Raw genomic sequence first — 14638 nt, 5'->3', positions numbered from 1 at the left:
CCCCTCTCGTGGTGCAGTCATGGTGACTGAATAAAATATCTGTGTAACTCCATATCAGCATGGGTTTATGAGGAATCGCTCCTGTCAAACCAATCTAATCAGTTTTTATGAAGAGGTAAGCTATAGACTGGACCAAGGTGAGTAATTGGACGTGGTATATCTTGATTTTTCCAAAGCGTTTGATACCGTGCCACACAAGAGGTTGGTACACAAAATGAGAATGCTGGGTATGGGGGAAAATGTGAGTAAATGGGTAAGTAACTGGCTTAGTGATAGAAAGCAGAGGGTGGTTATAAATGGTATATTCTCTAACTGGGTTGCTGTGACCAGTGGGGTACCACAGGGGTCAGTGTTGGGACCTGTTGTCTCCAACATATTTATTAACGATCTGGTAGAAGGTTTAGGCCACATTCACACGTTCCCTTTTGTCCCGCGGGTTTTCCCGCAGCGGATTTGATAAATCTGCAGGGCAAACCCGCTGCGGTTATCCCTGCAGATTTATCGCGGTTTGTCCTGCGGGTTCCGCTGCGGGATTTACCCCTACTATTGATTCTGCATATGCAGCAATATGCAGCATCAATAGTAGTGTTGAAAATAATAAAATCATGGTATACTCACCCTCTGACGTCCCGATCTCCTGGGCGCTGCAGGTGGCGGTCCGGTTCCAAAGATGCTGTGCGACCAGGACCTTCGGTGACGTCACGGTCATGTGACCGCGACGTCACCGAAGGTCCTGGTCGCATAGCAAACCTGAGACCGGACGGCCGCGTGCAGCGCTGAGACTTCCGAGGTGAGTATACATGATTTTTTATTTTAATTCTTTTTTTTTTTTAATACAAATATGCTTCCCGGGGCCTGGAGGAGAGTCTCCTCTCCTCCACCCCGGGTATAACCCGCACATTATCCGCTTACTTCCCGCATGGTGTGCACAGCCCCATGCGGGAAGTAAGCGGATCAATGCATTTCTATGGGTGCAGAATCGCTGCGATTCTGCACAAAGAAGTGACATGGTCCTTCTTTTTTTCCGCAGCAATTCTGCGCGGTTTTTTTCGGGGTTTTCCGCATCATGTGCACTGCGGTTTCTGTTTTCCATAGGGTAACATTGTACTGTACCCTGCATGGAAAACAGCTGCGGACCCGCAGCGGCAAAATCGCCGCGGTTCCGCAGTAAAAACCGCATAGTGTGAACATGGCCTTACACAGCAAAATATCGTTATTTGCAGATGATACAAAACTATGTAAAGCAGTCAATACAAGAGAAGATAGTATTCTGCTACAGATGGATCTGGATAAATTGGAAACTTGGGCCGAGATGTGGCAGATGAGGTTTAACAATGATAAATGTAAGGTTATACACATGGGAAGAAGGAATCCATATCACCATTACACACTGAACGGGAAACCACTGGGTAAATCTGACATGGAGAAGTCATTGGGGATCCTAGTTAATGATAAACTTACCTGAAGCAGCCAGTGCCAGGCAGCGGCTGCCAAGGCAAACAGGATCATGGGGTGCATTAAAAGAGGTTTGGATACACATGATGAGACCATTATACTGTCTTTGTACAAATCCCTGGTTAGACCGCACATGGAGTACTATGTACAGTTTTGGGCACAGTGCTCAGGAAGGATATAATGGAACTAGAGCGAGTACAAAGGAGGGCAACAAAATTAATAAAGGAGGATGGGGAAAGTACAATACCCAGAGAGATTACCAAAATACCGAATTACTTACCGGTAATGGTCTTTTATAGAGCCCACGACAGTACCCACTTGAGAGAGGGGATCTGCCCCTAGGAACAGGAAACCTACAGAGAGATAAAAGGGGCGGCCCCCTCGCTCCTCTGTTGTATTACAGAGAATAGAAGGAACCGCCGCCAGGCTTTAGTTAAAAAGCTCAATAATATATACATATTTACAATCTTATCCTATATCGTTCTACTAATACCTCCCCACCAAGGCACCTCGTGCAATTATATAATAATGGAGGGATGCGAGTGGGTGCTGTCGTGGGCTCTATAAAAGAGCATTACCAGTAAGTAATCCACTTGAGAGATTTACAGAGACTATAACTTGGGTGGGTTCACCGTGTCAAGGACCGATATTCCAAAGGTTAGATCAGAGGAGGGAGATCAGCACTATAGGTTAGACCTATAAAAAGTACTAGGTGAAGACCAGGTTGCGGCCTTACTTATAAGGTCTATTGGAACGTCTACCATCTCCGCCCAGGAAGCTGACAAAGCCCTTGTAGAGTGTGCTCCCACATGTGGTGGTGGATCTCTTCCTTTAGCCTTATATGCCAGGATTATGGCATCTCTAATCCAGCGGGATAACGTATTCTGTGACTCTGGAGCCTTTCTTTTTACCCTGGAAAGATACAAAGAAAGCCCTACTCTTTCTCTAGTCTCTGGTCCTGTCTAAGTAGGCCAGAACAGTCCCCTTTACATCCAAGGCATGAAGTTTCTCTTCTTCTGGGGTCGAGTGGTCTTCATAAAAAGTAGATAGGAAGATCTCTTGGGATCTATAAAATTTAGTAGCCACTTTGGGAATTAGGACGGGTCCATTTTTAAAATTCTGTCAGGTCTTACTGATAAAAAAAACGGAGGGTCTATCGACAAAGCTTGGAGATCGCTCACTCTCCTAGCAGATACCAAAGCTACTAATTATACTGTATTTAATGAGATATGTTTTAAAGAGGCTGTATGAAGAGGCTTAAAAGGGTTTTTTGTTAATGCGCCCAGGACTAAACTTAGATCCCATTGTGGGACCTGTGGTATATGGACCAGTTTTGACCATTCACATGCAGACATAAAACGGGATATCCATCTATTGCCCGCTATATCATAATTGAAGAGAGCTCCTAGGGCTGAAATTTGAACTTTTAGAGTGCTTTCAGAGAGACCTAACTCAAGTCCCTTCTGCAGAAACTCTAATATTGGAAATATGGGTATTTCAGAAGAAAACTGTGCTGTGTGGAACTCGAGAAACTTTCTCCAGAGTCTGGCATAAATTTTTGTAGTGGATGGCTTTCTACTTTTCATGAGGGCATCTATCAACCCTTTAGAGAATCCTCGAAGATTCAATAATTGCCTCTCAAATTCCAAACTGTCAAGTTCATACCCTTTACCTGAGGGTGGAAGTAGGGCCCCTGAGACAGTAGGTCTTTGGTCTGAGGAAGTATCCAATGGTCGGTAATCGACATTGCCCTGAGCCATGAAAACCATGGCCTTTTGGGCCAAAATGGAGCGATCAACAATACTCTTGCCCCTTCTTCTCTTATCTTTCTGATCACTATGGGAAGAAGATTCCATGGAGGAAAGGAATAACCCAGACTGAATGTCCATGGAACCTGTAGGGCATCGAATACGTCTGGATTGTCCTGTCTGAACAACGAGGCAAATGTCGGTTAGACCTTGTTGAAAATAAGTCTGAGGTACTCCCCATCGGGCAGTTATCAGTCTGAAAATCCGTTTGTTGAGCATCCATTCTCCTTGATGAAGGGTGCGGCGGCTGAGAAAATCGGCACAAAAATGGTCTATACCCCTGATATGTACTGCTGACAGGGGCAAAAGATGATTTTCGGCTAGATTCATGATGTCTGATGTAACGCTCATGAGAGTGTCTGACCGCGTACCTCCCTGATGGTTTAGGTAGGCTACAGAGGTGTTGTCAGAAAAGATCCTTGTATGTGAGCCTCGCGGCTGCGGAAGAAAGTGGAGTATGGCATAATATATTGCCTTTAATTCTTTTACATTAGAAGAGTCGCTAGATTCTGATCTAGACCAAAGACCCTGTACCATCTGCTCCTGAAAATGTGCACCCCAACCCCCCGGACTAGCGTCTGTGGTCACTATGTTCGAAGGAGTTATCACCCAAAGAACTCCGCCCAAGAGATTTGTATGGTCCAGCCACCATGTAAGGGAGCGAACTACATCTAATGTTAGAGATATTGTCCGATCTAAATGTCCCTGTTTTCTAATGTCCTCCTCTAATACGAATCTCTGCAGTTGTCTAGTATGAAACTGTGCCCATTGTACCTCAGGAATACACGAAGTTAATGAACTTAGCAAGGGCATGGCGCTTATTAATGACATATTACGCTTCTCAACCTCTAGGCTCACTTATTAATTATGGATGATTTCTTATCCTCAGGAAGCAGACATTTCTGGCTTACTGAGTTTAGAAGAAATCCAAGAAAGCTTTGACACGTTACCGGTTGGAGTCTGGATTTTTCCGAGTCTGGATTTTTCCCAATTGATAATCCAGCCAAGTTTTTGCAGAGAAACAACAACTTCCTCCAACCTCTGCTCATACTGCATGGGGGATCTCCCTACTATTAGTAGGTCATCTAGGTACGGAATAACCAGTGTGTATCTTTTACCCGTAGATAGGATATCACCTCCAATAATAATTTGGTAAAAACTCTGGGAGCCATAGACAACCCAAAGGGCATTGCTCTAAATTGCAGATGACAAATCTGGCCATTCATTACTACCGCCACCCTGAGGAATTGCTGGTGTGATTGGTGTATAGGAAGATGATAATATGCATCTTTAAGATCCAAGACCACCATATAGCAACCAGGAAACAGATTTTTTATAGCTGAATGTATAGACTCCATCTTAAAGGTCTTGGATCTTAAAATGGTGTTTAAATTTATTATAGTCCTGAATGATTCATCAGGTTTGGTAATCAGAAACAAGGGGGAGTAAAATCCCTTCCCTATTTGAGATGACGGAACTTCTATTAACACCTGTTTGGTTAAGAGACTTAATTTCAAGCTCTAGTGCCGCCTGCTGTGGTTTAGATTTTAAAGAAGTCAAAAGGAAGGAATCCGGAGGTTTTCGGATAAGGTCTAAGGTCAGGCCTGATGACACTTTATCTATGGCCCAAGAATTAGTTATTTCCTTCCATTGTTTAGTGAAATTTAGCAATCTACCTCCTACTGGCAGAATAGGACTAGCAGGATCTATCAGCCGATTTGAAGGGACGTTTATTAAATAGGTTCCCCTTCTGTCTGAACTCCTTGTTATTCCAACGGTCCTAAAAGTCTTTTCTCCTCTCCTGCCAAATGGTGGCCTTCTGAATGCCCTTCTGTAAGAAGGAATAAAAGGATTAGAAAGCCCTTTTTTCCTCTCACCTGCTTTGGTTAGGATATGATCCAGAACAGTCCCAAAAAGGTACTCACCCTGACAGGGTATGGCACACAGCTTAGATCTGGACTGAGCATCCCCCTTCCAATTTTTTAACCATAATGCTCGCCGAGCTGTATTGGTTAGATTAGCCGTTCTGGCTGCCAAAAGGAGAGAGTCTATTGAGGCATCCGACAAAAAGGCCGCAGCACCTTTATCGAGGGAATAGAGGTACGCAATTTTTCTCTAGACATACCATTCTTAATATTCTGGTCCAGCTGGTCTAGCATAGACCTGCCAGTACATGTGGCCGAAATCGCTGGCTTGAATGCAGTGATACAAGCTTCCCATGACCTCTTTAGAAGCACATTGGATTTCCTATCCATTGGATCAGATAGAGTTCCTGCGTCCTCTACAGGCAAGAAGGAACAGCGAGAAGTGGAGGCTACAGCCGCATCTACTTTAGGCACCTTAGCCCAGGTGCCCAAGTCCTCGTCATCAAAAGGGTGACGCCTTTTACAAGATATGGGCACAAAACCCCTTCTGTCCCTGCTTATTCCATTCCCTTTTACCAAGGTCTTTAAAGGGACACTGTCACCCTGGATTTGGAGGGAACAATCTTCAGCCACGGAGGCGGGGTTTTGGGGTTTGTGATTCACCCTTTTCTTACCCGCTGGCTGCATGCTGGCTGCAATATTGGATTGAAGTTCATTCTCTGTCCTCCATAGTACACACCTGCGCTGTGCAAGATTGCCTTGTGCAGGCATGTACTACAGAGGACAGAGAATGAACTTCAATCCAATATTGCAGCCAGCATGCAGCCAGCGGGTAAGAAAAGGGTGAATCAAAAACCCCAAAACCCCGCCTCCGTGGCTGAAGAGTCTTCCCTCCAAATTCAGGTGACAGTGTCCCTTTAATGGTCTGAATTACAGGGAATACATGACCTTTTTGCTGGGAGAGACCTGCAAACATAACCTCTTGCGGCGTCTGAGGTTCTTTGGATTCAGATAACCCTATTGTGTTTCTTACAGATTTTACCAAATTATAAACTCCATCAGTAGGAAAACATACACAGTCCCCTTCTTCTGAGGAACCCGAAGCCTGTGAAACATCAGAATCAATTTCCCCACTTTCCGCAGACGTGTCTGCTCTAGGTGAGGGTGCTCTTCTGCCTCTCCTCTCTATATTCATAGAAGGGCCACCACTTAAGGACTGAAGCTCCTGACGGATAATTAGACAAATATCGACCATTTTGACAGATCCCTTTGTATAGGAATCAGGCAGGGGTTCAGTACATACTGCCTAGGTTTAGTTTTTCCATTTTTTCCCCTATAAAAATAGAAACAGAAGAGACTACCATGAGCTTCAGTGAAGCTTTAATAAAACTCACCCAGATTTATGATCATATACCGGCTGTAGGGTTGTTTGGCTGGCCTGGGGTGCAGAACGGGTCGATCCTCTGTTTTTCCCTGATTTTTCAGTGGAGTCACTCACTTTTGAGTGTCCACTAACTTTTCTCCTAGTATCACCAACTGGTAATATTACCTCCTTCAGTGGGCGCTCAACAATATCTTCTTGGGACGACATGTTTGCGCACACTCTACCCACTACAAATGCATTATATAGTGGAGGCATTCATACACCCCGCACAAACACACCCCTCTTTTTTTTTTTTTACCTGTGATTCCCTCCAAGGGGGAAAGGCATTGCAGACAGGAACGCGCCAGACCCCACCGATCACAGCACAAATGGCGTCCAAAGAAGGAAACGCCATCCCCCAACCTCGCGCTCCTGGAAGTACAGCTAACAGTTTCCGGGACGCTGCGGCTATCGCGCATGCGCGCGCATCCACGCTGTCTCTCCGGCCATGCCGAGGATGTAAGCGCTGCTCCCGCAGCCCACTGCGGCTGATACTGCAGCCACTTACCGGCATTTGTGGGGAATGCTGTAACTGTTCGGTGGACCATGCAAACAGTGTCCCAGCCGGGAGACTGTTGGCAACATAAGGCATCCATTCTAATGTGACCAGAGGAGGGGGGGCCAGCAGGAACATTCCCCCGACTGTTACCCGCTCTGGAGCCCCTGCCGCTCAGCAGTCGTACAGGCGGCAATCCAGGCGGGTGTTCCTCTTCAACATAAGTCTTCAGAGAATCTTCTCTGTAGGTTCCCATCTAGGAACAGGAAACCAACTGAGGAGCGAGTGGGGGAGCCGCCCCTTTTCTTTCTCTGTAGGTTTCCTGTTCCTAGGGGCGTATCCCCTCTCTCAAGTGGGTGCCGTCGTGGCGAATAGAAAATTAGGATTATTTAGTCTAGAAAAAAGAAGACTGAGGGGCGATCTAATAACCATGTATAAGTATATAAGGGGATAATACAAATATCTCTAAGAGGATCTGTTTAAACCAAGGAAGGTGATGGTCACAAGGGAGCATTCTCTCCGCCTGGAGGAGAGAAGGTTTTTCCACCAACATAGAAGAGGATTCTTTACTGTTAGGCCAGTGAGAATCTGGAATTCCTTGCCTGAGGAGGGGGTGATGGCGAACTCAGTCAAGGGTTTCTGGAGAGGCCTGGATGTCTTCCTGGATAGTAACAACAATCCAAACAGAACCAAGGACCCAGGATAAACAATAATTAAGAAAATACTCAAATATGAGGACAAAGGGAAGTATAAAAATGATGCCTTTATTAAAGTATATATGGCAATGGCACCAACTTGGAAGCAAACGATGTATGAATAAAATACTAGAATTGATATAAAAACATATATGTTTACTGGAGGACGGACTAGTAAAATAGGACTTAAATAGACTAGGGCACACAAAGAACCAGAGGGAAGAAATACAAAAAAGCACAAATATATAGGCTAAATACCGACCAGAAGTATTAGTTCACTATGCAAAAAAAGTGCATATAAAATAATAATCATATCCCCTTCATAGAGGGACCACATAAAAGAAAAAATGTGCAAAAATATGCAAAATTATTAACATTAAAGTGCAATATATATATCTGCAACTGTACAAAAAAAAGAGAAAAAGGAAGTGAGGGTGAAAATATTCAAAAAAAAATACACTCACAAAAATATAATGTGTTATATATGAATAAAATGTGTGTAACAAAGAGTTGTGTGAATAATGTAAGGTGATAACAACAAATAGGGAGATACTAAAAACTAACACTGGTGGAAGGCATGAAGGTATGAAGCTTCAGAGTAAAGACTAATAGGGTCTGCCCCTATAAGGGTGAAATAACGCTAGACACCTATATGAGAGAACGCTAGACACCTTTATGCGGTATCAAGAGACTGTGTGCCAGAGAAAGGTGAGGCTGAAAATCGCCATGTATAAAAAACAATAGGTACCTGAACCAGTCCGTCCACACCAAGATACAGGACACCCCGACACGTGTTTCGGACGTTAGTCCTTCGTCAGGGGGTGATGTATCCGTGGAACCGGAGCGGTTTAAATAAGACGCCGATTAGAGGAGGCGGGAGCGCTGGCGGCGCATGCGCCGTCAGGAGGAACCGGAAGTAGACATAACCCGCGTCATACGCCAGAGGACAGAATATTGTCATGGCAACACTGACGCGAGATGTACAACTCCGGGGACACAGACTACGCAGGCGCACCGCCCCAGCATCCTCGAATAGACGAGCAGAACGGAGAGTGTAAGTAAGGGGAGGGGATGAATGAGAAAGTGAGATACGGAGATAAAAATGAAAAAAGATCAGTAATGCGTAAATGCAGGGGATGAATGATGAAGAAAAAATAAGACGGGGAAGGTAAAAATAATAATTAGGGGAGGACAATATTCTATAAATATATATAGGCATGTGTATATATACTGATAAGTGTAACGCACAAAAGAAGATAGAAATAAAAAACAGTGCACTAAACATTATTAAAGTACATTAAAAATTTAAGTGCACAAAATAATATATAAATATATAATATATACAATATACATATATATACGTACATACATGGTACAGGTATGTTACAAAGAACAAATAGCACATTTGGTGTGAATGAATGAACAAAAATTATAAATATATTTACCCGCTCTGGAGCCCCTGCCGCTCAGCAGTCGTACAGGCGGCAATCCAGGCGGGTGTTCCTCTTCAACATAAGTCTTCAGAGAATCTTCTCTGTAGGTTCCCATCTAGGAACAGGAGACCAACTGAGGAGCGAGCGGGGTAGCCGCCCCTTTTCTTTCTCTGTAGGTTTCCTGTTCCTAGGGGCGGATCCCCTCTCTCAAGTGGGTGCCGTCGTGGCGAATAGAAAATTAGGATTATTTAGTCTAGAAAAAAGAAGACTGAGGGGCGATCTAATAACCATGTATAAGTATATAAGGGGACAATACAAATATCTCGCTGAGGATCTGTTTATACCAAGGAAGGTGACGGTCGCAAGGGAGCATTCTTTGCGTCTGGAGGAGAGAAGGTTTTTCCACCAACATAGAAGAGGATTCTTTACTGTTAGGCCAGTGAGAATCTGGAATTGCTTGCCTGAGGAGGGGGTGATGGCGAACTCAGTCGAGGGGTTCAAGAGAGGCCTGGATGTCTTCCTGGAGCAGAACAATATTGTATCATACAATTATTAGGTTCTGTAGAAGGACGTAGATCAGGGGATTTATTATGATGGAATATAGGCTGAACTGGATGGACAAATGCCTTTTTTTTGCCACCTGAGTGTGCCTCAGTATGAAAGCAGCTAAATATAAATTTCACCGCACTCTCACAGGGAATATAATGCAAAATTTTTATAAATTTATTCAATATGTTCTGGGAGCAGAACAGAATATTTTAACAAGCGATAAGAGACGTTTTGGCTCCACCAGAGCCTTCATCATACTCGCTTATTCACATAGATAGAACGTATAGGGAAGATAGGGATAAGGATCCCGGTGATGCTATAGTTACGTGGTGCCCAGGAGTAATTGCGCAATATGGGAATAGCTGTCGATCTGTGTAGGTAACGTGGATAGCGGCGCTCCCGTGCCTAGCTGCGGTGATGAACATATTGAATAAATTTATAAAAATGTTGCATTATATTCCCTGTGAGAGTGCGGTGAAATTTATATTTGGCTGTTTGGCTGTTTACGTGACCATCTGATCCGTTACACCTGCACCCCAAACCTCTGACAGAGTGCACGCTATATTTATTACCTCAGTATGAAAGCAGGTAGACGTGTAGCATGTGGCATCAGGGCTCCAAGCAAAGGGGCTCTACACCGATCCCTAACCCACCTCGTCTTACTGTGACGTTCAATTGCAAAGACATGCTGGAAGGGAATTTAGATTGTGAGCCCCAACGGGGACAGCGATGATAATGTGTGCAAATTGTAAAGCACTGTGGAATATGTTAGCGCTATATACTATTAAGATGATTATTATTATTATTATTATTATAAAGCTGTAAATGCTGTCCCAGACCACGACACCTCATGCCTGGCTGATACAGTAGCTGCAGTTTGTACTGTGGTTGAATTGATGCCACTTTCCTGGTTTCTGTCACTCATTTGATGTGTTTTGGCAGCCGTTCTAAGGTGTTGTGCATGCGTTTATTTTTGCCTCCCATTGATGAGAATGGCGTTCGGTAATGTTCGGCGAATATTCCAAATTCGGCGAATGTAATCCGAACCGAACACTGAAATATTCATTCATCTCTAGTCACTACTCACCTGGGTAGTCATATGTAGGAATCTCCTCTTTACACCACTCATCACCCCTCACATATTTCTCTGTAGTATTAATATGGGTCAGATCTTCATCCTGAAACAAATATTGTAAAAGTCACAGACAGATGGAGAAAGTCACATCTATGATCAGCTCTAATCCTGCCATCTCCACCGTTCTCATGAAACCAGTATGAAACATATAATACTGGGGGATAAAACAAGACTGAGCACAAGACCTTCACAGCCATCTACACATCATAGGGGAGATCTCATGACACCTCCTCTCCATCTACCTGATGATCCTGAGGAACATCAAGATTTTCTTGCTTACAGCCCTGTGGAAGAAGAGGATGGGGACATCTGTCTGGTGTTGTCCTCTTACTGCATAGATCTGGAGGAAACACATACAGGGACTGAATTCATTTTTTACATACAGATAATTATAGGTCGTGTGTATTTAGTCCTGTCTATACCTGGTGATGTGAGGGGCTGGAGAACCTCCATCTTGATGCCCTTGTACAGATCTTTATGTCCTTCTAAATACTCCCACTCCTCCATGGAGAAATAGACAGTGACATCCTGACACCTTATAGGAACCTGACACATACAATGATGCCATCATCCCCCAGATCCCTTCATAGTGTTACTGTATAACGTCCCAGCATTCCCAGCAGTGTCACCTCTCCAGTCAGCAGCTCAATCATCTTGTAGGTGAGTTCTAGGATCTTCTGGTCATTGATGTCCTCATATACCAGGGGGTTACCTGAAGGACTTGAGACTGGGCTCAGGGGTATTCCCCACCCTTCAGACACAGGGTCCTGACAGCGCTCACTAGAGGTCTTCACTACTGTGTAATCCTGGTTATGGAGAGACACATTAATAAATCTCTCTACAGACATTTCCAGAGTCCTCACCTCTCCAGTTCTGTCCATCTGTTATTCCCATAGATTAGAATGATGTAATGTGAAGTCATCAGAATCTCTCACCTCTCCAGTAAGCCGGAAGAGGATCTCTAGGGTGAGGTGTAATATCCTCTCCGCCATCTTGTCTCTACCCATATCCATCTTTGATGGGTAAATCTGGAAAATTCTCTTATACAGAAAATCTTCACTGAGAGGATCTGATATTGTAGAAACCTGAATGAGAAGAAGATGAGCCGATGTAACATCATAAAAATCCTGTGTAATAATACAATTACTGGAGATAATAAGGGAAACATATGAGGAAATAGATCGTGTAGATGTTGTATTCTATTGTATGGACTGGAACACAAGATGAATTGTTGACTAAGACATCTCCTCCATGCTCCAATCTCTAGCTATGTTACTCACTGCTTCATCAACTGAGTGACTATAGTAATTACAAGTTCGTTGGGAATCACCAAGAAATACAGAGACCGGTGGGGACCCAAACAGTAATGGTATTTTTATTATTTTACTACATACCACGTTCTTCCCTGACATCTACTAATAAAACCTATATATTTAGGCCACAGACAACAAGCAGTTTCTTCCTCGGAGTCGGCAGCTGAATACGTTCCTCATAGACTCATCTTCCATAACGCTAATTCTCGTCTCGTTTACCGACACTGGAATCGGCAATAGCAATACTGCAGGAGATATTCATTACACGTGACAGGAGAAATAACTACTTCATGATGAGGACGACATCTTCATCTTCTACTACGGCTCTAGAAACAGATTTGTCCAGAGTCCGTCACTGACTCCATCACCACCGGCCGTCTATATGAAGGTTTCCCGACAATACTGTGTAGAGGCCCCGTACTATGAGAGTAATACAGGTTTCTTGGTTCCCGTCTTTCATAGTTGGGTCGTTTGTATTTATCAGCGGAAAAGGAACAAAACCATTGTGATTCTTATAAGGAGACAACACAAACCCCCTAAATATAACATTTTATAACAACCCCACAATCTGTGACTCTTCAGGGGAAATCGCTCTCTCCCCATTGGATTAGAGCTGATACTATGAAGCTAAAGTGACTAAACAGACTTTATGTCACCTCCATAAAGGGGCACTTTACTGTGTTTGTCAGAACTGTCCGAGGATTATTAGAGGTGATAGTTCCCCCAATTAGAGGGGACACCTGTGGATATTGGGGTCTTTACCTGCTACAGTTCTGGTGTGGACCCTCCACCCGCAGAGCCGCACTCCACATAGAGAATAATGGAGCCTCCAGCACCGACCTCCACCCGCAGAGCCACACTCCACATAGAGAATAATGGAGCCTCCAGCACCTACCTCCACCCGCAGAGCCACACTCCACATAGAGAATAATGGAGCCTCCAGCAAGGACCTCCACCCGCAGAGCCGCACTCCACATAGAGAATAATGGAGCCTCCAGCACCGACCTCCACCCGCAGAGCCGCACTCCACATAGAGAATAATGGAGCCTCCAGCACCGACCTCCACCCTCAGAGCCACACTCCACATAGAGAATAATGGAGCGTCCAGCACTGAGCTCCACCCGTAGAGCCACACTCCACATAGAGAATAATGGAGCGTCCAGCACCGACCTCCACCCGCAGAGCCGCACTCCACATAGAGAATAATGGAGCCTCCAGCACCGACCTCCACCCCCAGAACCGCACTCCACATAGAGAATAATGGAGCCTCCAGCACCGACCTCCACCCGCAGAGCCGCACTCCACATAGTGAATAATGGGGCCTCCAGCACCGACCTCCACCCGCAGAGCCACACTCCACATAGAGAATAATGGAGCCTCCAACACCGACCTCCACCCGCAGAGCCGCACTCCACATAGAGAATAATGGAGCCTCCAGCACCGACCTCCACCCGCAGAGCCGCACTCCACATAGAGAATAATGGAGCGTCCAGCACCGACCTCCACCCGCAGAGCCGCACTCCACATAGAGAATAATGGAGCCTCCAGCACCGACCGCCACCCGCAGAGCCGCACTCCACATAGAGAATAATGGAGCCTCCAGCACCGACCTCCACCCCCAGAACCGCACTCCACATAGAGAATAATGGAGCCTCCAGCACCGACCTCCACCCGCAGAGCCACACTCCACATAGAGAATAATGGAGCCTCCAGCACCGACCTCCACCCGCAGAGCCGCACTCCACATAGAGAATAATGGAGCCTCCAGCACCGACCTCCACCCGCACTCCACATAGAGAATAATGGGGCCTCCAGCACCGACCTCCACCCGCAGAGCCGCACTCCACATAGAGAATAATGGAGCCTCCAGCACCGACCTCCACCCCCAGAACCGCACTCCTCATAGAGAATAATGGAGCCTCCAGCACCGACCTCCACCGCAGAGCCGCACTCCACATAGAGAATAATGGAGCCTCCAGCACCGACCTCCACCCGCAGAGCCACACTCCACATAGAGAATAATGGAGCGTCCAGCACCGACCTCCACCCGCAGAGCCGCACTCCACATAGAGAATAATGGAGCCTCCAGCACCGACCTCCACCGCAGAGCCGCACTCCACATAGAGAATAATGGAGCCTCCAGCACCGACCTCCACCCGCAGAGCCACACTCCACATAGAGAATAATGGAGCGTCCAGCACCGACCTCCACCCGCAGAGCCGCACTCCACATAGAGAATAATGGAGCCTCCAGCACCGACCGCCACCCGCAGAGCCGCACTCCACATAGAGAATAATGGAGCCTCCAGCACCGACCTCCACCCCCAGAACCGCACTCCACATAGAGAATAATGTAGCCTCCAGCACCGACCTCCACCCGCAGAGCCGCACTCCACATAGAGAATAATGGGGCCTCCAGCACCGACCTCCACCCGCAGAGCCGCACTCCACATAGAGAATAATGGAG

The 14638-nt window shown here is 45.7% G+C and overlaps 1 protein-coding gene across 2 annotated transcripts in view; it reads right to left on the bottom strand.

The window, feature by feature from the left end:
• The window catches only part of LOC138663522 (oocyte zinc finger protein XlCOF7.1-like), a 30800-nt gene extending 17729 nt beyond the window's left edge, over nucleotides 1-13071 (bottom strand). The window contains exons 1-6 of one of the 2 annotated variants that reach the window (XM_069749761.1): nucleotides 12935-13071; nucleotides 11795-11944; nucleotides 11489-11665; nucleotides 11282-11405; nucleotides 11102-11199; nucleotides 10812-10902 (exon numbers count right to left, since the gene is read on the bottom strand). In XM_069749761.1, the coding sequence (XP_069605862.1) occupies nucleotides 10812-10902; nucleotides 11102-11199; nucleotides 11282-11405; nucleotides 11489-11665; nucleotides 11795-11872 (568 nt within the window). In that variant the 5' untranslated portion in view covers nucleotides 11873-11944; nucleotides 12935-13071. Of the gene's footprint in view, nucleotides 1-10811; nucleotides 10903-11101; nucleotides 11200-11281; nucleotides 11406-11488; nucleotides 11666-11794 lie in introns of both variants that reach the window. The other variant, XM_069749760.1, reaches the window with a different exon arrangement.
• Between the last annotated feature and the right edge of the window lie 1567 nt (nucleotides 13072-14638).

This window comes from Ranitomeya imitator, chromosome 2 (assembly GCF_032444005.1).
Source record: "Ranitomeya imitator isolate aRanImi1 chromosome 2, aRanImi1.pri, whole genome shotgun sequence".
NCBI lineage: Eukaryota > Metazoa > Chordata > Amphibia > Anura > Dendrobatidae > Ranitomeya > Ranitomeya imitator.
The sequence above is the reverse complement of the archived record's forward strand: the minus strand, read 5'-3'. Positions and strand labels throughout refer to the sequence as shown.